Raw genomic sequence first — 23069 nt, forward strand, 5'->3', positions numbered from 1 at the left:
CGTCAGCGATAATTAAACTAGAGTAATAATATGTGTCCCAACAATCTATCTATCATCTATCCAGACAGTGTTTAAACGGAGCTAGTTTGTGGTAAATTCTAGAAAATAAAACAAGATATTAAAAAGTCGACACATAAATATCTAATTGCAGTTGTTTGGACAAACATTGTGATAAGATTTGCGATTTATGTTTTAATAATTAACCTGTCTCACACCAGACTGAGAATTTGTAGAACTCAATTCAGGCACACATTTTTAACATACAAAATAATCCGTATTGAGGCTAAAATAGGCTGAAGTACATCTGTCAGCATCGCCATGTTTGTTTTGGTTAGTTTGGGCGAATTTGGCTTCAGCACAATCCCGCTCTATGATTGGTCTGTCCGGTTGATTGACCAAGATGGATTCTCAAATCAATTTTCAGTTTTGATTGCAATTTTGCAATGTGTTATGTGACAGAATGTAAAATGTGATATACATACCACTTTCTAAGCTGGTGACTCCCAGAGCCTGAGCCGTGTGCAGGGTCAGACGGTACTGGCTGTCCTGGATGTAAGCTTGGCTCGGCATGGGGTAGAAGTTGGCTTGAAGAGGAAGCTTTAAATAGTGACGACGAGGCTGAATCTACAAAAAACAAAACAAAAAAAGTCAAAAAGGTGCATGAAAATACTGTTATATGGGACATGTACCCCTGATATGATGCTAACCTGACCTTGATAATCATTGAATTGTTGAATGTTTCTTTGAATTTTGTTTGTTGTTTGAATTTAATGAATATATAAATGTAACAAAAGTAATTACAAAGGTACATAAATGTATTTTTTTAATAATTAAGACATAAAACTGAACATTACAGCAGTGCATAAGGTGGAGACTTTAATATAACCCTTTCTGTTTTTGGTTTTTGCCTCTTCCTGCACTTACTTTTTTATCTAGTGCCATTTCTATTGTAATATGTTATACAAGTGCAAAATAAATAAACAGACAAACCTGGAAACCATTGAGATCAGTGTAGAACATTTCTCCACTCTGGATGTCAGTAACCAAGCGCATAGCCAGCTCCTTATTGGTCTGATCTCTGATGTCCACCGTCGTAGTCATGTCGATAGATAAACCTTCAACACCTGAAATAAATAGTTTGTGTTGATATTAGTCACTGTAATAGACAGGCCTGTCACTATAACAAATTATGAAGTGTGATGATATTGCTGAAGTAAATACAGATGATAAACGATAATACTGAAACTAATTTATGCCACTGACAATAACTTAAAAGTGCACTGTGTAACTTTTCAGCTGGAGGTCTGTCACCTGCTTGTTTCTATGGATATGTCATTGCTCTGCCTGGAATGTTCCACAGTATGACATTAAAGTGACTATAAGAAGGTGTTCTCTCCACAGATCTGACTTGGTCTAACTTGGTCTGGTTTGGTCTTAGAAAGGTTTAATGCCATACTGTGAAACATTCCAGATGAAGCAAAAACATCTCCATGAAGAAAAACATTTGGCTACACAATGCACCTTTAAGAGCAGATTTAAACTGCAAAAACAATTGTAAATGCACAATATTGTAGAAAAAAAATCATAAGCTGCAATAAATTAACAGCAGAATGAAACACTGCTGCTCATAGAAGTTATTCAACCAATATTTTTTTTTATTATGTAATGAAAAGGGATGGGTTAACACAAGTTTTCCTCTTTCCACTCTTTTTTTGAGAAATGTGCTTGTCTGTTGTTTCTAATATATGTAGTACGTATATGATTCTTTCTTCTATCTTGGCACAAATGAGAAATAAAAACAAAATCAAACAATCATTCAAAACCTTTTACAGCTTAAATCTTTTCATATAGCCAAATAAAACCAAAAATGTCCCAGTAGAGGAAAGAAAATGTACACAGCAAATACTGACCCCTAAAAAATATGAGTCCAGTTTCCATATACTGAGCGATATAGTAATTATGGTATAGTAATTACTGTGACAGGCCTAGTAAAAGACCATCTGCTGTTGCAATAAAGGCCACTGTTTTGCTAATAGTGCATTTCCTACCAGGCACATTGTGGATCCGTATGGTCTGTTGGAAGTGCTGATAATGCGCCACCACCTCAGAGAAAAGAGGGCCCTCCACCACACGAACCACAGGGGTCTCCTTCTGACTGTACGGCTGTAAAAAAAAGAGGAGAAAAATCCAAACTGACTGAGAGAGAAGCTGAGAGGGACATGGAAGAAATCTAAGAAGTCACAAAATTTAAAGGGGCCATATTTTGAGCTGTTTGAAGTTATAATGTTGTTTCCTCATCAAAGACATCCCCGGAGTTGTGTTTTGTTTCGCTCACACATGTTTAACACACAAATCCTGCATATTTAGGCTGAGTTCTTCTCTTAAACTGAAAACACACAGTTCTACCTTGGGAAGTCATGCAATAATACAGGAAGTATTACAGGATTGACGCAGGATAAACAGTTTTTAAACTTCATACACCTTCACTAGAATAATTGATTTCAGCCCCGGAACTGACAATCTCTACTGAACAAATGGTAAAACAGTAGATTTTAAATTGTGAACTACCACTACAAATTGTTAGCCTGATTCATCAGCCGGTTTCACTTTATGGAAACCGTCTGACCTTGCAGCATTAGGATTTGTTTGCTCGACGGTAGGTGGGTACTTTTTTATCTAAAAAGTCGCTGCTATTTGGTTGTGACGTATGTAATGTGCCAAATCCGGTAGGAAGAAGGGCAATAACGTCTTTCCCCTTGATAAAATTCACCAAATATTCTCTTTGCTCTGGTTTTAAATCTTCGATCTCGGGAATCGTTGCCAACACAGAATGTATGTCTTCGTCTACATCCATCTCGATGCTTTGTTTACTGTTGTGCTGCACCACAAAAGGGACCCAGACAGGCGCTTGAGTTTGATGTCATGGCTTCACAGCTCTTCACTGATTGGCTGTTGCACGATCTACAACTTCTGGGGTTCTTGCAAACTGTCAAACTGTGTATTACGATTCCTGAACTAGCTGCTGGAGTGGAGGCACTAGGTGGCGCCAGCCTATCTAACAAATTACAAGGTGGAACAGAGCATTTTGATGATAAAAGGATCAACCAAACAAGTGTGAATAAAACATAACTCCAGATACAGTCTTGAGGAGGTAAAGACATTATAACATGGCTTAAAGCTCACAAAAGTTAATCACCCCCTTAGTCAGTCATCTGTTTGTCTCCATGAAGACGCTGAAATGTTCCACAGTACGGCATTATGGAGTCACCTGCTCCTATTATTCAAGATAAATATGTGTCATGCCGTATATATAATAATGTGGAACATTTTAAGCAAAGCAATGAGCTTGGAGCATCTTTATTTTATTATTGTATCATTTGTGTGCTACTGTGTCCAAATAATTTCCCTTGTGGATCAATAAAGTTTGTCTAAGTCCAAGTTTCCCTGAATGGAATAAAAAAGAAAATTATGTCTTCAATCAATTCAGTGTATTTCAAGTGACAATATAAAAAGAATAATTGGAAATACCTTCGCTTTTCCATCTGGTAAAAACAAATATGCTCCACTCTTGTCTTTAGACGGCCGGGTGCCATAGACCATAAACTGCATTTGAACCTTCACTTCTTGGAGATCCTCTCTGCGCCTGATACTCTGAACAAGGAAAAGACAAAGCAAAAAAATCAATGAAACAGAAATGAGATAAAAGAGTGCAATGTAGTACAAGACCCTGCAATGTTCACTTTTATATCATGCTTATGGGTATTTCTCCCCAAAAGAAAATCCCCAAATCATCCTGTCAGAGTTCAGTCAGATTAGATAAAACAGACCTCCAAGAGTCCTGTGCTTCCGGAGAATCCCAGGATGAGCGACTGGCTGCTGATGTAGAAGGTTTGAGCGTCTGCCTGGAGGGAGCGCACAGGGAGGGGGTCAGCTGCCCGGGCAGTTACCCCACTGCCCGGCAGCCTCAGCAGGGTGTCCGAGCGAAGGGTCATGGGAGAGTCAGCGGAGTCGTACAAGTGAAACACAGCCAGACCCAGAGCAGGAAGGCGTGCCATGAATGTAGCCTGAAAACGGGGATATTGAATTTATTACTACTGAATTACTGAATTGCTGGGTTTCAGAAGACTACGCAGCATTCAAAAGGACGATATTAATTAATACACATGGGGGGCAGCTAAAATTTAAATTCAAATTGTTAAAATGCTAAATTATGTCGTAATAAAGTGAGTTCTAGGGTTTAGTTAATAATTGAAAATACCAGGTTGTGAGTTCACCTTATGGCTTTTTCATGGCAAAGTACAATGAAATCAGAAGGGAAAAGTGGCCCTTGCTCCCATCTAACATCATCACATACTTATCTGAAAACCACCAACAGGAAAGAAATCAGACATCAGACACAATCAGAGGTGGGTAGTACTCACTTCATTTACTCAGTTATATTTACGTGAGTAAAAAATACTTTTTTAGCACTAAGTTTTGGTTACAAGTGCCAACAGCTTCATGTGGACAATAACGAAAGAGTCAAACATTTGTTTTTCTTGTCTATGTAGATATCTTTTGAAATAGCTGGTATTTTGCATTATTTAATGTCTTCCAATTATATTGAACTAAAGCTCTAAATTAGATCTTACATCCTGACAGTTACTCTTTAAGTTATACTTAAATTAATACTATTTTTCACACTTTTTTACATATTGAAATTATATTTTAACAGTAACATTACTCTCAAACTCTTACACTACCCACCTCTGAACACAATCTGTGCTGAAGATGTACTTTTAACTCTGATGATGCATTTTCTGATGGAACGCACCAGTAATGTGTATTTTAAGAGGATAAAAGAATTTATCTTAAAATAGTTCAAGGTTTCATTACTACAAAGTGATGGAAAAGCTCAGGGGGTTTTATTGCTTCTTTCCAATCGGCCTGCAAACATTATAGCTCGGAGTGGGAGGACAAACTGCAATGCAGCCAGTGCAGATAAGCAAAACAAACAGAGGCTTTGTGCCCGGCCTCACCTCAAATACCTCTGCGCTCATTTGACTTGCAGAGCTCCACTGAGCGCTCAGCTGCACAGGGACGGTCTGACCATCTTCTGTGAGAACTCTCACCCTCACAGTGTTCACCAGCACCGTCACAGCGCAAAGACGCTCCCGCTCCACTGGGTTGAACAGCACCACGTACCTGATAACAAGACAAAAGCTGTGGGATAGAGCAGACAATGGGGAGGGGGGGGTAGATACATCGAGCCCTAGGGTACAAATAATACCTGGGCCCTGCTGGGTCCAGTTCGATTAGAGTGCGCTGAGGCAGAGAGTCCTGGGTCGCTCGCCTGTCGTCCTGCACAAGATAAAACAAAGAAAAGTGTCAATGTGGCAAAGATATTCTTTCATTGTTCATATCCATTTCCTCTCTGGGTTTCTGCGTTCTGTGCTTCTTTTTACCGTCTCGAGGAAGGGCTCTGTCTGGTAGAAGCGATAAAAGTCTTTGTTCTTCATCACCAGGAAATGAGCAGCATTGATGATCACTCTCTTCAGGCCGATGAGCCCGCGCAGTAATCTGCAGCGGAAAAGCAAGAATCAATTGTTCACTGCAGCAGTCACACTGGGTTTATTTTGCACTTCACATATTCAATAGAAAAATATTGAGAAAAGAAAAAGAAAAGAGGCACAGTCCTTTGATTTGATGTTTGCACAGACGTGAAGGTCAGTTCATTCATTTATTATGAGCACTTACTTCGTCGCATAGTCAATGACAACGTTTTCCTTTGCGGTCCCTGTGATGGCATCGTGGTGCTGGAAGAGACCCACTGAGCGTCTGGCATCCACCAAAAGGGCGTAGTCTGATACAGGGTAACGTCCCTCCATACCGGCGTGACGAGCATTAGCCACCGCAAGGCTATAAAGGATCTCTGCTCCTCTGAAGGACATGACAGTTATGAAGACAATTAATTCAAGTAACTAGATTTTAATTGAAGATATAACGTGAGTATTATTAGTCAATGCAATCACTGATTCTTTGGTAAAAGGTTAATTCTGCCATCAGTTCAATTCTTTTTGTCACACAGGGGACTTTGTTTACCTGATATACATGTTTCAGCTGCTCCCTAAGCTATCATTCAATGGTGAGCAGTATTCAAATTATCATTGCAGGTTATAACTTGTACGGTCACAAATGAATAAAAATGAAGTTAATTATAACTCTCCTTGATCTGAAGCCAGTTCAGAGTGCCACCAGTTACTCTCAAGTATCTTTATTTGATAGCAGTTTAAAACTCATTTACAAATGGCTCACAGAATTCGACCTACCTGAGGTGAGACTCTATCACACGGTCCAGGCTTTTGTAAAAGGGTCTAGAAGTGAAATAGCCGGTCCAATAGTGGTCTTCCCGGTCAGCATAAGAAAAGAAATCCCCACTGAGAATAGGGAAGTCTGTGGGTCTGGTTCCCTCTGGCACCCCGTAGGCTTTGTACAGAGCACTGAAATAGTCTGAGAGAGTCCCAAACTGAGCCTGCGGAATGCAAAAGAAAAAATTAAATATGAGCTTTGTTTTAAATGACAAGGCCTCAAGCAGCAGTGCCCTTCACACGAGATGCATTAATTAACAGAACTATGTAGCTTTTCTGGCACCTGCTTGCCTTCATAAAAGAGGTGACTGCTTTGTCTGGAAAATTCCACAGAATGTCTTTCAAAGGAGATGGTAAATTTAAAGCCAAACAGCTGACACCGCAAGGCTAAGTTACATGAATTTGAGCAATAAAAACACCAGTACTTGAACAAATATGAAAATGTTTAAACATAAATATAAAGAAATGATAATAGCTATGTATGCAGAAGAAGGAATTTAAGTTTATTTATCTAAATGTAAACTAGGCTATATTTATTTTTCTATCTTGAGTGATGTGACTTACTATAAGAGTCTGGCAGAAGCACATTATTGCTTTATTGGGATTGTAAAAACGGGTGAGGGTAGATAAGCATTGCTTCTTCCCACTCCTTTTCGGAATGATTGATTTTTATAAAAAAAAATTTTTTTTTGGAGATTATAGTTGTGATGAGCACTGTAAAATAATTGCCTTTATGTATCTGTTGATTACTACATAATAATGCAATTTATAATTTACTGCATGATAATGAAATTTATCATTTATGGAAACATCCAAATAAACTTATCATCATCTTTAAAAATGCAAGCTATTCAGATATTGATACTTTGCAGGGGCATAACATTGGGGGTGTTCTACATGCATATGTAGTGGCAAAGTTCGTGACCAAGTTGCCATGGTCACACAATGCACATATTAACCAAAAAACGTTTGAGATTGTCAGAATCCTGGAGAAAAATTATAAAATGGATTTAAGCAACACATTTTCAGGAACCTGTGTTCATGGTCTTGTTCAGGTGTTCCACTTTCGACAAAAAGGTGACAGGGACTAAGTGAAAAACTGCTAATCCTCCATCTTGTGAATGTAATTTGATGACCGACAGACTTGTTTAACAGCACAAATGAGCTCACCTCTTATAGTTCTTCCTGGTCAGATTGCGTTACATTAAAGTCTAATCTGAGTAACAGAGCTTCTAACAGAGCAGTGCTTACAGCTAGCATCACACCCATAGGTAATGTTCATGACAAAGCTGCCAAGAATCAGTAATATAATAATGCAAGCAGTAACATCTCCATAGAGGCAAGCAAACCCTTTCACCTCAAGAAAAGTTGCACAGAGAAACATTAATTATACTCCTACAGTGAAGAAACTTTACCTGTACATGCAACTCGGGATGTGAATTCATGTAGTCAAAGAGTTTCTGGTAGTTGATGTACTGCTGGTCCCACTCCAAAGCCTTGTCATAGCGGAAATCATCTCCCAGAGGAACAAGAAGCACCTTACTACGATAGAGCTTAGACTTTTTCCTGTACTGATCCAAGAGCAGCTGTGCCCTGTTTAAGAAAGAAGGTGAAGGTAAAAAATTTGACATGTCGAACTTTTTTATGAATCAGGGAAAAATTGTGATAATAGAAAAAATGTTCCCTTATTTATATTTTATATAGTCTGATCTATGTTTTAATATAGTTTCTAAATCAAAAGCATAGGTAATACAGTAAGTACTCCACTATGCATACACCTTCACTGGAATCATTTGGATAATTTCAGCCCTGGAATTGCTGATATCTGCTGATTAAAAGGTAAAGGGCATCTGTTAACATGAAAACTACCACTACATGACCTCACAGGGTTGAACAGAGCATTGAGAGCATAATAAAGGGTTACTCAAACACCTGTGACATTACAGGTAACATTATAACATGGCCTAAAGCTCACAAGAGTCAGTTTTGTGTAATACAGATCCTTTGAATAGTAGTCTTTTGGTGGCCTGAAAACAGGGTTAACGAAGCAATGACATTTCCCCTTTATTTATCAGAACACAAAGTCTGTTAGCTTTGGCATGAAGTTATCTTGAGTTTGTTTATAATAGGCCAGAGGAGATTGAGTTACTAACATCAGCTGTGTGAGGCATTCTTAGTTACACTTAATAATAACTACACCTTAATAAAGCATGAGGGAAGCCTTAATTCACAATGAACAAATGTGTAGTTTATTAAGAATGATTCAGGCATAAAAAAACTACTTAAGAGGTTAGGGTTAGGTGTATTAGTCAAGTTCTAAGCCTGAATCATTCTAAATAAACTAGATTTTCATTATTCTTTTCTCCCTGGCATTTAGTGCTAGCTAGTCAGGTTATCTTGGTGTTTTTATTGTAGTCGTCACATATTATCTGTATATATGTATATGTAAGCATTTCTACTATTATGTTGACTTGTATGTGAAGTACTTTGGTCAGCTGAAGTTGTTGTAAATGTGCTATATGAATAAACCTGAATTGAACTGAACTGAATTACAACTTTTTTCATGCTTTATTAATGAGGTTAATTAGGTATAGTATAAAATGTTACGATTATTTGGCATTGTACAAACCTAACAAACAAACCTAAGTGTATTAAAATGTCCTTGTGAGCTTTAAACCATGTTATAATGCAGCCAATGATGTTCATTTTGTCTTCTTATATACTTTAACTTCTTAGGTTCTTTTTAAAGACAATGCAGTAAAGTGTTGTTACTTCCTGTAACAACAGCTGACATACGACACGTCACCACCAACACCGGTGATGGCTTGCAGCTAGCAGCCGAAACATGTCAACAAGGTAAATACACTTTACTGCGTTGTCTTTAAGAAGAACTTAAGAAGTTAATGTTATAATGCAGTTACCTCATCAAAAACATACCTGGATTTGCGTTTTGTTTCATTCACCCGTTTGAGTAATCCTTTATTATTAGTCTGTTTACATCTCCAAAGCTCTTAAAGCTCTATTCCACCTTGTGATGTCAGGAAGATGTAGTTTTCAAGTTAACAGCTATGTTTTACCTTTAGTTCAGTAGAGATCTGCAAGTCCAGGGCTGAAATTATCCACAGGATGTTAGTGAAGGTGAATAGAATTTAAAAACACACCTGTATTATCACATAACCTCACAAGGTGGAAAAGAGTGTTTTCTGTGTGAGAAGAACTCTGCCTAAATATGCAGGATGTGTGTGTTTAACCAGTGTAAAATAAACAAAAACACAACTCCGGGTATGCCTATGTAGATCAGAAAACTGGGTTGTATAGTCCGTTTAAATGTATGGATCTTGCTTTGTCTGAATGTAGGACAGTCGGAGCTACTCACCTTTCTGCTACATTGGCTTCCACAATAGATTTGGGAGGCACTTTCCAGGGGCAGTTAATACGGCCACCTGGTAATCTTTTGAAGTCAAACTGGCAGCAGATCTTTGGGTCTGGGCCGCACGTGTGAGGCACATCGTAGCTGTAGAAGGGCATCATGTGGCAGAATATGTCTGTGTTGGCTCCTGTGTCTGCAACAGAAGAGAGGAGACAAGCCAATATCTTTTAATAAATCATTATTACACTAAATAAGTCAAATAAAGCTAAACCAAAACTATTAAATGTTTACAGTTCCTCTACGGCTGATATATTGCTATAGAAAATATAATGATAAACAGTCTACTACTAACACATTAAAGGGCTCATATTACACTTTTTTCCGATTGATGTTAAAATGTTTTTTTCTCATCACAAACAAACCTAGCGTTGTGTTTAGTTTTATTCACACGTGTTTATCACAAACCACAAACAGAAAATAGTCTGTTCCACCTTGTGATGTCATGTGGTAAGACAGGAAGTGCCCCGCTGTGTTTCAAACTCCATATACTTTCACTAGACCTGGAATTTCCCATCTTTACTGAAGTGAAGGTAAAAAGTAAATGTGTAATGAAAGAAAGCACAACTCCATGTATGTTTCTGAGGAAGTAACAGCATTCTAACATGGTTTAAAGCTCACAAGAGTCAATGATACTGGTGGTCTTCAGATTATAGAATATGATGATGTTGTTCTACCAAATGGGGGCAAGAGCCAGATTTTCTTATTAATTGCATCACACCATGAAATATCCAGAAGGTAAATACACAAATGTTGATCCTGATTATGGGTGTGCAAAAATATTGAAATATTGATATATCGTATCGTTTAATGTCATAATACAGTATCGATATTGTGGGCTGCTGTATTGATATATCGCCAAGAGTATTTTTGTTATATTTTACTAAATTATTTTGTTACAGTGCTACAGTTTTGTTGCTTGTTCAGTGGAAGGAAACTCATTTAGGCGACACATTTGACATTTTCATTGTTTTGATGATTAAAATGGGTGTGTTTCATATTAATCTCACACAAGAAATGGTTTAAACAACGACTGCCCTGATTTAGTCATTACTTTTTATTGAACCATATCGAATTGCTCTGAAATATATCATACTGAATTGCATCAAATCGAAAGCCTCTTATATCGAGATGTGTATCGTATCGGCAACTTCTTAATGAGATCCGGTCCTAAACCTGATCATTTGTATTAGTAACAAGACCCAAGAAGTCTCAATGCAGGAAAAACTACTTCATATCTGATTAAGGGCACAGAGGGAGTAGATATGTCTAATGTCAGTATAATTTGTATAACTATTTGAATATAGATTTCAGTTTTTCAGTTTCAGTTCTCAGTCTCATGCTATTTGTGTATTCTGAGTTTTGTATGTCTCAAGGACTGCAGATGGAAATTAGCTCCAAGAACTATAGTCTGGTACAAAGAAACTTTTCAATGTTTCTTTGGTTAATGCTCCTTTATACGGTCCCTGTACAATAAACAAAATAAGAACAAACTGTATCACAACAGAAATCTGAGCCTCTAAAATACAGTTCTTTCCATCATTTTTTTTTTTTTTTTAAATCAACAATAAGTCTATAAATACATTAATATGAAAAGCCTAGTTCCTTCCAATAAAAGAGTTAAAATATATAGTACATACTTATGCCCAGTAGCTATGGATACAAACCACACACAAACTAATCTTTTAGTTTCCATTGCAACCTTTCTTGAATATTTAATGGAAAGGGAGAAAAAGAAAAACTTAATTCAGAACATTAGCCTCTTTTTCCTCTGTGTCTTAATTTTGGCAAAACATAAATAAAGGGGTAATCTTTGTAATCAGGACATTGTATTCATTATAAAGCCCAATTTAAAATCCATTGTTTGGAAATGACTGCTAATGTTTAAAAGTTTAAAATCACATTCTAGAAATAAACCCATTAATGAATCAGTAGTAATTAGGGCTGGGTATCATTAAGGAGTTGCTGATACGATACATATTTCGATAAATAGGCCGCGATACGATACATATCTCAATACAGTGAGTTTTTAATTTGATAGATACGATATATTTCAAATCAACTTCAGTAAAAAATAATGACTAATCACTGTGATGATAAAAGTCTTTGTTAAACCACTTCTTGTGCAAAGTTAATATGAAACATGCCCATTTTAATCATCAAAACAGTGAAAAAGTCAAATGTCAAAAGTTTCCTTCCTCTGAACAAGCAATAAAACTGTAGCACTGTAACAAAATAATTTCCTACAACATACCAAAAAATACTCTTGGCGATATATCAATACAGCAGCCCACGGTATATGTCGATATTTCAATATTTTTGCACACCCCTAACAGTAACTAACTTGCATTCCATCAAGTATTGTGGTAAGTATTATGCGTGGACTGTCAAAATGGACTTCAAAATGGTCACCGTTAGAGGCTATGACAAGTAGCGTGACTCATTCTGAAATTAGCTGATCACAGATGAATAGTTTCACAAAAGAACTGGAGAGCTGAGCTGGCCATGCTTCACTCACCCCACGCCTGCCTCCACATGAACTCCAGGTTGCGTGTGGATGAGAAGTGCTTTTTGATGGAGTAGTGGATTCTCTGGATGAGCATGCTGGTGATGTTGGCCTTTTTCAACAGATAGGGCATGGTGGCACTGTGCCCAAATGGGTCCACTGCCCACCCGCTACGTGGCGTAATGCCTGGAGTAAACAGAGGCGAGTAAAAAGCATTAAAAAGTGATGAGGAATATAAGTTTTTAATGACATGTGTATAGGGTGTCATATTATGGAGCTCAAGAGTGACAGTGCTCCAGGTCTAGAAGTAAATTTGACACTCATTTTTCCTGATAGACTCTTCGAAAAATTCAAATATTAGAGTTTAAAGACATTACAGAGGCTAATCAGATACATGTTAACTACAGGGTTCCCCACTCTTTTTCACTGACAAAATTTCAAAACTTTTCCAAGACTTTTTCATGACCTAAAGTGAATTTTCCATGACTTTACAGCAGCCTGCATGTGTAGAATTGATCAGACTTTTAAAGCTAGAAATATTAACCCTTTCCACTCACCTTATGGTTTGGTATTATAGTTTTTTAACATTAAAAATACTGTCAGTGCATTTATTGTCCTCTCTTTTAAACAAAAGGCACATACACATACGACATAATCATAATAGCCTAATGATAACTTAACAGAACGCTATAGTTGTATGAAAGAGATACTAAAATTCCATGACTTGTCTAGGCCTAGAAAATGGTACTTTCAATTTCCATGACTTTTCCAGGATTTCCATGACTGTGGGAACTCTAACTAATGTCCAAGGTGCGTCTGTTTCTAAAAAAAGCTGTTTTAAACACAAGATTCTGCAAAATGTTTCATAACTTTCCAGTTTATAAAGTTTCAGAAACAGATTTGAAATAAAATTATGGGCCTTGTGGTCATTAGGCACCACGTAGCTGATTAGCCTCGAGCAAGCTTTCCAACTTTTAATAGAATTTTTTTTTTTTTTTTTCAGAAAATCTATGAGGAAAATGAATGAGAAATTTTGTTCCAGAAAAGGGGAGTAGGCAGTCACTGTTGAGCTCCATATTAGTTGACCAGTGTGATATATTGCTGAAGTAAATAGATGATTATATTGAAGCTATTTTATGCCACTGACTTAATAAACTTAAAACAAAAATATAGATAATATCAATAAACATATAAGCTGTAAAAAATAAACAGCAGAATGAAACACTTTTGGAGTTTGTTTGTACCTATAATGAGTCACCCAAGTTATTTTTTCACCATTTTCAGCTCAAATCTTTACAGGTTTTTAATGACATGTATTTGTGTAGTGTAGTGTACCTAAATTTCTTTCAAGCCACTGATGCCCTTCAATAAGCTGGTCAATCATCGCAAAGTAGTGAGCGTTTGCTTCATCTGTCATGACCCAACCTCCTGTCACGATCTCGAACTGTCCCGCATGGACCAGTCTGTTGAAGAGAGGATTAAGAAAAAAGCGTGAAGATAATCCAGCTTTAAAAGAAAGGAAGACTAACACTAAACAACAGGCTAATTTTAGAAAACATGCATGTGTTTGTTAGGGATTTACTCGTTGAACTACATTTTAATGTAATGTATTGATTTATTGATTGCTTTGCAGAGACATCATGCTGGGGGGGTTCCACATGTATGCCTATATAGAGGAATGTTCAGCAGTTGCCATGGAGACACAATGTGCACATTAACAAACAAATTCAAAAAAGATTTTAGATAGTGTCCTTAGTGCTGTTTAAATATATTTTGATATAATATGAGTGTTCAAGGTCTTGTTTTGTTTCTGAGTAAATAAAAAATCTTGTGAGTGTAATTTTATGTGCCAGACTTGTTTAACAGCAAAATCATCTCACCTGTCGTACTTCCAGCTAAGTCAGTTCTTTTGGTCAAATTGTGTTAAAATAAAGCTCAAGATTTAAGTCTAACTTGAGTAACAGAGCTTCTGACAGAGCACTGCTTATAGTTATCAGTACTGCAAATTGAGTGTGTGATGCCAACTCTTTCCAACTTTTGTCCAATCTCTACATGCTGTCGTTAAGCCAGTTAATACGCAGCAATAACGTGTCCTATCACAACCATGCAAGCGCACTCAGATCTGTGTCTCACTGGCAGCAGGAAACTATGGACCAGTGGACTCACTCTGCCACTGAATCCAACAGATCAGCGTGTGGATGCAAAAACAACTTTCTCCAGCTAAACTCAGACAAGACAGAAGTCATCGTCTTTGGCCCACAGAAACAAAGAGACAGTGTCAACAGTCACCTCCAGTCTGTCTCTCTAAAATCTTCAAATTAGACTAGAAATCTAGGGGTAATATTGGACTCAGACCTGAACTTTAACAGCCACATCAAATCAATAACATCTGCAGCCTTTTACCATCTAAAAAGCACAGCAAAAATCTAAAGCTAACTTGGAGAGACTTATCCAGTAGGTTAGACTACTGTAACAGCCTGCTCACTGGCCTTTCCAAACGAGCTGTGAGACACTGCAGTACATCCAGAACACTGCAGCTCGAGTCCTGACTCGAACCAAGAAGTCCAAGCACATAAGTCCTGTGCTCAGGTCTCTGCACTGGCCCCTGTGGCTCAGAGAACAGACTTTAAAGCAGCTCTGCTTGTGCACAAGTCTCTCCATGACCTAGCACCAAAGTACATCTGTGACATGTTTGTGCCATATGAACCATCTCACACTCTGCGGACCTCAGGGACCGGCCTCCTGCTGTAGTCCTGATGTAGCCCTGGATTAGTTCTGGGTTAGTTGCGGCCTCCTGCTGGTGCCCAGAGTCAAGAAGAGTCAGCTTTTCAGATTCATGCAGCTAAAACCTAGAAAAGTCTTCCTGAAGATGTGAGACAGGGCTCTACTTTGACTATGTTTAAATCCATCCTCAAAACAGTTTAGCTGTACATGTGAAAGGTTTTCATTTTGCAATCTTCTCTCTCATTGAATGCCTCTTTTTTAATTTTGTGATGATTATTTCTGTTTTGATTTCTTTGTATTGTGATTTTAATGTATTCCTTATTCTGTAAAGTACTTTTAATTACTTTGTGTACGAATTGCACTATACAAATAAACCTTGCCCTGCCTTGCCTTGCCTAGTAAAATAAAAACAAAGTATTTAAATACAACCAAATATTGATTTCAAATGTAGAATTTAATTTGAAACTCTGGAGTATATTTTGCTGAGGGTTAAGACTATTTTTCAAAAAAATTTGAATTTAAAGTGACAGCTTTCCTTACAGCTTATGAAACAGAAAATGGCACGTGTCAGGAGATGGCTATCAGACTTTGACTATTTGTGTTTCCAAAGAGATATTCTACTATTACTTAGTTTCATTTAGTCTGTATCAGTATAACAGTGATTATGCTGCATGTGTAATGAATACAGCAAACATTGAATTCAACAAACAGAAATGTGCGATCAGACTGGAATGGGACCAGCCTAAGGAGCAGATTTAGGGTTGACTCACTTGCGCACAGCTTCCTGCTTTTGTGCGTCAGTAGTTTCCCACCACTTTGCAAAAAACGAGATTTCTGACCAGATGAACTTCCTTCTGGGATCCTCTGCCAGCTTCACGGCCATGTTGTTTAAAATGTGCTGGGTTTGGTCTGTGAAGTACTTGTCAAATGTTTTCACCCACCCTGAGAAAATGCACAGAAAAATAAGTTGTATGTTTGAGTTTGTGCAAATCATGCTTTTGAAAGGTGCATTGTGTAACTTTTCAAATGCTTTTCTACAAGGAAATGTTATTGCTTTGTCTGGAATGTTTCACAGTATGATATTAAACCTTTCAATATTCATGGAGACCAAACTAGACCAAGTTACAAGTCAGTTCTGTGGAAAGGTGACCCCGCTCATAGTCATAATGCCTGATTTTCTAGGTATTTTTGTGCTATAAAACCACCTGTAATTGACTAAATGTAAAGTAGAGCTGTTTAATGTCATGGAACATTTCAGGCAGAACAATGACACATCCATAAAAAGAAGCAGGTGATGGACACTTCACCAGAAAAGTTACACAGTGCACCTTTAAACACGTGGCTCATAAAAAATGCAGAGACAGTAGTAACCTGGTAAAACAAAATGCTACAAAAATAACACAATATTTTATTTATAGTCTGTGCAGAAAGCTATTAGATGAAGTAGGTTAGGTCTGGGTGAGACTCAGGGCATGCAGCTGTGAAAACACTATCTGTATTTGTGGCGAGGTAAAACACGCTCAGATTGCTTTGATATGCATGATTAAAAAGTCTATACATGAAAAGAGCCAATGAGCGAAGTACAGAAATTATACAGCAAAAGAGCAGCAAATGACACCACTAAAGCTGCCAATGAGCCACTTTCACTCTTGGGAAAATATCTGATTGCGATTTGTCTGACAAGCATTTTTGAGTAGATCTGAGATTTACCTTCTGAGTACAATTCCGTTGAGTGTGCACTTTTTCAACATGTCCAGCAGCATTATCGTTTGAGCCTTGATAACTTGAATTATAAGTACGAAACTAACACTGCACAATCCTGTGCATTTCAGAACTACAACATAAGCAGTTTTACATATAAGACAGGAAGTTTAGATGCTTGCAGAATATCCTTTGAATTATTTGCAGTGTTTGCTATTTGCTTACAGTCCATTCAAACTACTATAACTCACAATACGTCACTGCACAGTATTCTGGTGTTAACATCTGTCTTTATGTTCATTTATAAAAACAGTGTAACAAATATAGACTGTGTGTATAAATGGACATAGCAAACCCGCTAGCTGCCACGTTCCAAATTTGAAGTGGGGGTGCTTCCAATCGCATCCATCGACTCCCACATTGAAAAATGCCACCTCTCTCTGTAACTGCTGCAGTGAGTCTCGTCATTTTAGTCTTAGATGTTCATATTAATCTGATTTACATGATCCTGGTGTTTTTAGTTCACCATTTTGTCCATAAATCAATTCCTAATATGGAACTGGCTCCAAATTCGCTTCTGTAAATGTTAGCCTCGTGAGTTTCATTTGACTGGAGCCAAACGCTGTGGGTGCAACTCCCTGTGTCCAATTCTTCATACAGTCTATGGCAGGAGAGGGCAATTATTTTTTTCCATTGGGGCCACATGAGAATCAGAAAATATTGTGGAGGGCTGGGCCAAAATGCTTAATTCAATTCTGCATAATATTAATTGTATTTTTTTATCAAAGGCAGTACATATCATTTGACATTTGACAAGCTGGTAAGACTGGTTAGAGTTTATGTTATGACTAAGCAATGAAAACATGAGGTTGCCTTACAAACAATGTCATTAAAAAAACACCTCTAAAGTAAAAGCAATGCAGCTTTAGTCCATGCATGAGGAAAAATGATAAAATATGTATGTTTTGTAATTCCAAATGAGCTCAAACAGGTTGGTCAGAGACAACCAAAGGGTCGTATGTGGCCCAGGAGCTGTACAATGCCAAGATCTGGTCTATGGTAACAATCCACCTTATTCTGGAAGTTTTCGTGCACACTGCCATCATTCGTGCTGTAATATTTTGTATGGGGCTGCCGATCTTGACAGCAAATAAGTAAATAAAGCCGTATTAAAGCCCCCTTAGAGAATCGGTGCAGTGTTGATTTGTTGGTGCACATGAACACTAAACATTTTACACAAATAAACTGCCTTTATGTCAGATTTAAGATGCAACCTTTCCCAAATTCCCATTTAACCAGAAGTGTCACCATAAGAAAGCACAGTTTAGGAGCATTTAGGTACAAAAGTGGGCGGGGGCAAATAAGGTGAATATAAAATTACTCCGAAATTAACACTACACCAACATATTCATCACCCTCAGTGCCACAAGAAATCAGTTATTGCTTGATTTTGTGAGTCTTATTTATAAATGCATCATAAATGTCATCTTAACTCACCTGGGTCATTATGGGAGTGAGGGATGACAAAAACCTGCAGTGGCTCATTGTCCCATTCGTCAGGTTCATAGGTTATGTCAAAGCCTTGTTTCCAAACACCCCCATCAGGATTGTCAAACTTTAACAGTGAGTACACATCCAGCATCTAAAACAAGCAAGAGACTTCCAGTTAAAGAGGATGACAAACATACTAGCACTAGACCTGTCACGATAATAAATGCTCAAGTGTAACATATTGCTGAAGTATACAGAAGATTACACTGAAACTAATTTAGGCTACAAATGTGATAAACTTAAAGCACAAAAAAGAAAAAATGTAAACATACAATATCATTAAAAGGGAGTCTGCCTGATGATATTAAATCATGGCCTCAAATTACAATTTTGTTCCCACAGTAAGTAATTCTTTCCCACGTTTTAGTTAATTTGTTCCCAAGTTTTAGCCAATCCCCCAGTGTGTTTCTTTTCTTGTTCTGGTGTTTGTGGCTCCCTGCCCTGATGTGGCTCTAAATGAACGAGAATTTCACCCACACTCAGAATTTACAAACGGTTTATCCTCAGCACATTACAACGCATCCATGCATCTCTATTGTGTTTGTGTATGGTCGGACTAATGGGCTTTCGGACCAGTGGTATGACCCCATAGTGATGTTAGTGATGTATACGAATTGGCTAAAATGTAGGAATGAATTAACTAAAACGTGGGAATGAAATAGTAATTTGAGGCCACGATTTAAAATCCTTTTTTCACGTACGTCATTAGACAGGATCCCTAAATTAAACACATGAGCTATAATGAATAAATAGCAGAATGAAAGCACTTTTGTAGTTAGTTTGCACCTAAAATGCGTTATAGAAGCTCAAATCTCATAGCTACTCAAATCTCATAGCTACTCAAATCTCATAGCTACTCAAATCTCATAGCTACTCAAATCTCATAGCTACTCAAATCTCGGTCAAAATAACACAAATTTCTTGCATGTGGAGAGAGGAGAGGGGTGTGGGAGGGTTTTGTTATTATATTTATTTTAATGTTGAACAGAAAAAAGACACTAACTAATTTCAAAAACACACACATTTCCCCAGAAGAAAAAAGTGTCCATGATAAATATTGAGCTTAAAAATGTTCTATCTATTATATATTGAACAATAATACAGTACTAAACTTTTCTGCTTGTTTCCATGGTAATGTTATTGCTTTGCTTGGAATGTGAATATGGCAATACACAAATATATCTTAATAATTACGGGTGTTTTTATTTCTCAAAACTTACCATACATTACCATAAGAAGGCCGGTAACTTGGCCAGGTGATGTGACCTGCTTGTCTCCGTGGAGAAAGTTAAATTAAATGCCATATTGTAGAAGATTTCAGGAAAAAACATCTAAATCTTCATAGAGTCAAGCAGGTGGCGGACCCCAAAAAAGTTCTGCAATGCACCTCTAAGCAGCAAACGCACCTGCACATCCGGATGGACCCGATGTTGGCCGGCAAACTGGCAGTCCTGGGGCTTGATGGCGAGAAATGTGGGTCGACCGTCAAAGGGGAGAACCCAGGAACCATTGGCGCTTCTGAAAGGCAAGTGGCCGCTGGGGGAAACCGCCCCCGTGTCTGTCAGCTCCATCACAGAATCTTTTATGTGACTTATGATTTGATGGTTTTCTTCAAGCAGCTGTTCTAACTGCTCTATCCTGTTCTGTAGAACTGAGATTTGACTCTACAACAAGATCACAGATATCAGAGTTAGAGAGCCACTAGAGGCACTTCATCATAATACAGATAAATGGAAACGCAGAATAGCACAAAACTGTAGAGATGCATTCTAACTTTAAAGGGCCAATAATACGCTACTTTCTGACCGTTTCCTTATCAAAAACATACCTGGAATTCTGTTTTGCTTCATTCACACATGTTTAACACACAAACCCTGCAAATTTAGGCTGAGTTCTTCTCTCAAATCAGAAAACACTCTGTTTCACCTTGAGATATCGTGTAACAAAAAAGTGCTCCATTGTGTTATTAAACTCCTTTCACCTTCACTAGAATAAGCTGGATAATTTCAGCCCTGGAATTGCCAATCTCTTCTGAACAAAAGGTAAAAGGTAGTTGTTAACTTGAAAACTACAGTTTCATAACATCACAACGGGGAACAGAGCATTTTGAGCTTTAGAGATGTAGACAGACTAATAATAAAAGGGTTACTCAAACATGTGTGAAGGAAACAAAACACAATTCAAGGTCTGTTTTTGAGAAGGTAACAACATTCCAAAATGGCTTAAAACTCACAATAGTCAATTTTGTGTAATTTACAACCTTTAAATAAAAAAATGAAAGGGATAAGTGAAGGTAACATTAGATATTCAATATGCCACCAACAATTACTCTTACCCTTGGAAAGTTCCCACCGCTCTGTCTCCTTGCAGGGTCATGCTGGACTCGATCCAACATCAGATATAGTGAGAAAACAGCCACACAGAAAATGGCCCCTCCACACACTGTTACCTGCTTCCTCAGCTTCATTATTCAGTCGTCTCAGAGGTTTTTTTTGTTTTTAAATCAGTGTCCTTTTTACGAATAAACAAACAACAAATGTCCTTGAAAATGAAAAAGAATGCAGTCCAATCTGGTCAGAATGTTGAAACAGAAACCACGCGTGCCACAGTTCTACAGCAAGGCAGTCTCCAGGTTGTGCTCATCATCCCGGGCATTGCATTGACGGAGCTGTGGCGCTGATAAACAGTCCACCATGCCACTAAATCACCAATGGCTGGCAAGCATTTACTCAGCTTTGGCAAGACCACAGCCACTGGTGGACTCCCTCAAAGTAGCCCTTGTGCACAACCATGCAAACAGAAAAAAAGGAAAAATCCAGGAAAAGAAAAAAACACAAGCAACACACTGAAGGGGGTTTAAACAGCAAGCCTAGTGTCCCTCCATCAAGATGTGGGTCCCTGGAGATCTGTTTCTGGATCTTCTTTACGCATTCATAGTAGCGTCTTGAATTCAACGCCCATGTGACAGTTCAAAGGTGTCACAGTGAGATAAAAAGAAGTAACCTTAGTCCTGAAACAGCTTCATGAACTAAAAAAAATAAATAAAAATCAGTGGTCCGATAACATCACAGCCAGTCCATCTGTTTTGGTCACATGTTTGGGAGTCTTTCAGCTGTGAAAAGAGAAGAGGGTTAGTGGAAAAACAGGTATGTTTCACATTGACTATGGCAGGACATCTTAAAACGGTTGTTAGAGGATTTCAATCAGAGGTAATAGGAATTTGCTCACAAATCCCACCGTATTGTAATCCGCTCATCAGAAGCACTTCAAATGCTTTAGCTTCTCCACAACAACACTGGTAGCAGCTTGAACACACAGACAACTATCCAAAACACAAAACATGTATGCATATATTTATAATTTACCTGTATTTCCTGTTTAAACCCCAACTATTTAACACTGAGTATGTTTTTTGTTGATATTTAGCTTCTCCACAACAACCCTGGCAGCAGTTTGTGCACACACACAACTATCCAAAGACAAAAACATTTCTAATTCACCTATATTTCCTGTTTATACCTCAACTATTTAACACCGAGTACGTTTTTGTTGATAAATAACTAATATAAAGCCCACTGCTAGCCCAAGTGATAGTGAAACCTTCAGAGTAAACAAACTTATTAGCAAAATGCGTTGAGTTAAAGCTCTGAAATGCTTTAACACAACGCAGTTCACCTTTAATAGTGATAGACTTTAACCTGATTCAATATTTGCATCAGAAAAGATAAAGAAGCTGGGGCTAAATGAGCTAACGAGCTAACTACTAAAATAATGACATTCCTGTATTCAATGCTTAAATCAAGAGCGGATAAACATGTGACTGAAGAGATCGTGTGCACAGATATGTCTTTTATAAACAAGGCAAGAGATTTAAATCAATATTCAATCAGTATTTATTATTTAATCACACGGGTGTTGTTAAATATCATAAAGACAAAACGCGATAACAGATGACACTTCCTGGTTAAGCGTTCAAATGCAATGTAGTCCTGCTAAATCCCTGGCTAAACCCGTGTAAATGTAAACATGGATGAAAACATGCGTCCAAAATCACTCACCCAAACAAGCTTCAGAAGAGAGGAGCAGTAGCAGCGGCAGTAGGGGCAGCTCGGGGGTAGGTGTGCGTTTAGCTGTGTGCAGGCAGATTAAAGTGTGAGTGAGTTAGCACCGGACTAGCTCCAGCTCCAGCGCCGAGGCTCAGACGGCGGAGGGAGGGCTGCTGCAAAGGCTCATGGGAAGAAAGAGCAAAGCTGCGCATCAGTTTATGATTGGCCAGTGCGTTTAAAGGGCTTAGATAATACGGAAAATTGACTCTTGTGAGCTGTAAGCAGTGTTGGGAATGCTATTTGCAAAACACATGGCAACAATGGCTATTTGCCCTATTTACACCCAGATGTATTTAAGGTGGCACATAGAAGGGGCACCGGGTGTTCCTAGACAAAAATGCTGTTTACACCCAGGTTATTTATTTAAAAAAAATATTTTAAAAAAACTCACTGTCAGTACAAACATAAAGGTATAAAGGTTTAGATTTGGTTTTAGTTCTGTTTTAGTCCTGTTTTAGTCCTGTTTTAGTCCTGGTTTTAGTCATGGTTTTAGTCCTGTTTTAGTCCTGTTTTAGTCCTGTTTTAGACTTGGTTTTAGTCCTGATTTTAGTCCTGGTTTAGAATTGGTTTTAGTCCTGGTTTTAGTCTTGGTTTAGTTCTGATTTAGTCCTGGTTTCAGTCCTGGTTTTAGTTCTGGTTTTAGTCCTGGTTTTAGTCCTGATTTAGTCTTGGTTTTAGTCCTGGTTTTAGTTCTGGTTTAGTCCTGG

General features: G+C 37.9%; 1 protein-coding gene across 2 annotated transcripts in view; it reads right to left on the reverse strand.

The window, feature by feature from the left end:
- The window catches only part of man2a2 (mannosidase, alpha, class 2A, member 2), a 30498-nt gene extending 8040 nt beyond the window's left edge, over positions 1-22458 (reverse strand). Inside the window, exons 1-20 of one of the 2 annotated variants that reach the window (XM_055155196.1) lie at positions 22315-22458; positions 21494-21578; positions 20592-21368; positions 19663-19920; positions 18203-18347; positions 15775-15946; positions 13616-13743; positions 12293-12466; positions 9724-9910; positions 7763-7940; positions 6309-6511; positions 5737-5919; positions 5445-5559; positions 5270-5340; positions 5019-5184; positions 3828-4064; positions 3529-3651; positions 2049-2163; positions 991-1124; positions 483-624 (exon numbers count right to left, since the gene is read on the reverse strand). In XM_055155196.1, coding sequence (XP_055011171.1) covers positions 483-624; positions 991-1124; positions 2049-2163; positions 3529-3651; positions 3828-4064; positions 5019-5184; positions 5270-5340; positions 5445-5559; positions 5737-5919; positions 6309-6511; positions 7763-7940; positions 9724-9910; positions 12293-12466; positions 13616-13743; positions 15775-15946; positions 18203-18347; positions 19663-19920; positions 20592-20723 — 2863 coding nt within the window. In that variant the 5' untranslated portion in view covers positions 20724-21368; positions 21494-21578; positions 22315-22458. The remainder of the gene's footprint in view (positions 1-482; positions 625-990; positions 1125-2048; positions 2164-3528; positions 3652-3827; positions 4065-5018; positions 5185-5269; positions 5341-5444; positions 5560-5736; positions 5920-6308; positions 6512-7762; positions 7941-9723; positions 9911-12292; positions 12467-13615; positions 13744-15774; positions 15947-18202; positions 18348-19662; positions 19921-20591; positions 21369-21493; positions 21579-22314) is intronic. The other variant, XM_020931090.2, reaches the window with a different exon arrangement.
- Positions 22459-23069: the final 611 nt, after the last annotated feature.

This window comes from Boleophthalmus pectinirostris, unplaced genomic scaffold (genome assembly GCF_026225935.1).
Source record: "Boleophthalmus pectinirostris isolate CB_2022bp ecotype Guang Dong unplaced genomic scaffold, ASM2622593v1 HiC_scaffold_2, whole genome shotgun sequence".
NCBI lineage: Eukaryota > Metazoa > Chordata > Actinopteri > Gobiiformes > Gobiidae > Boleophthalmus > Boleophthalmus pectinirostris.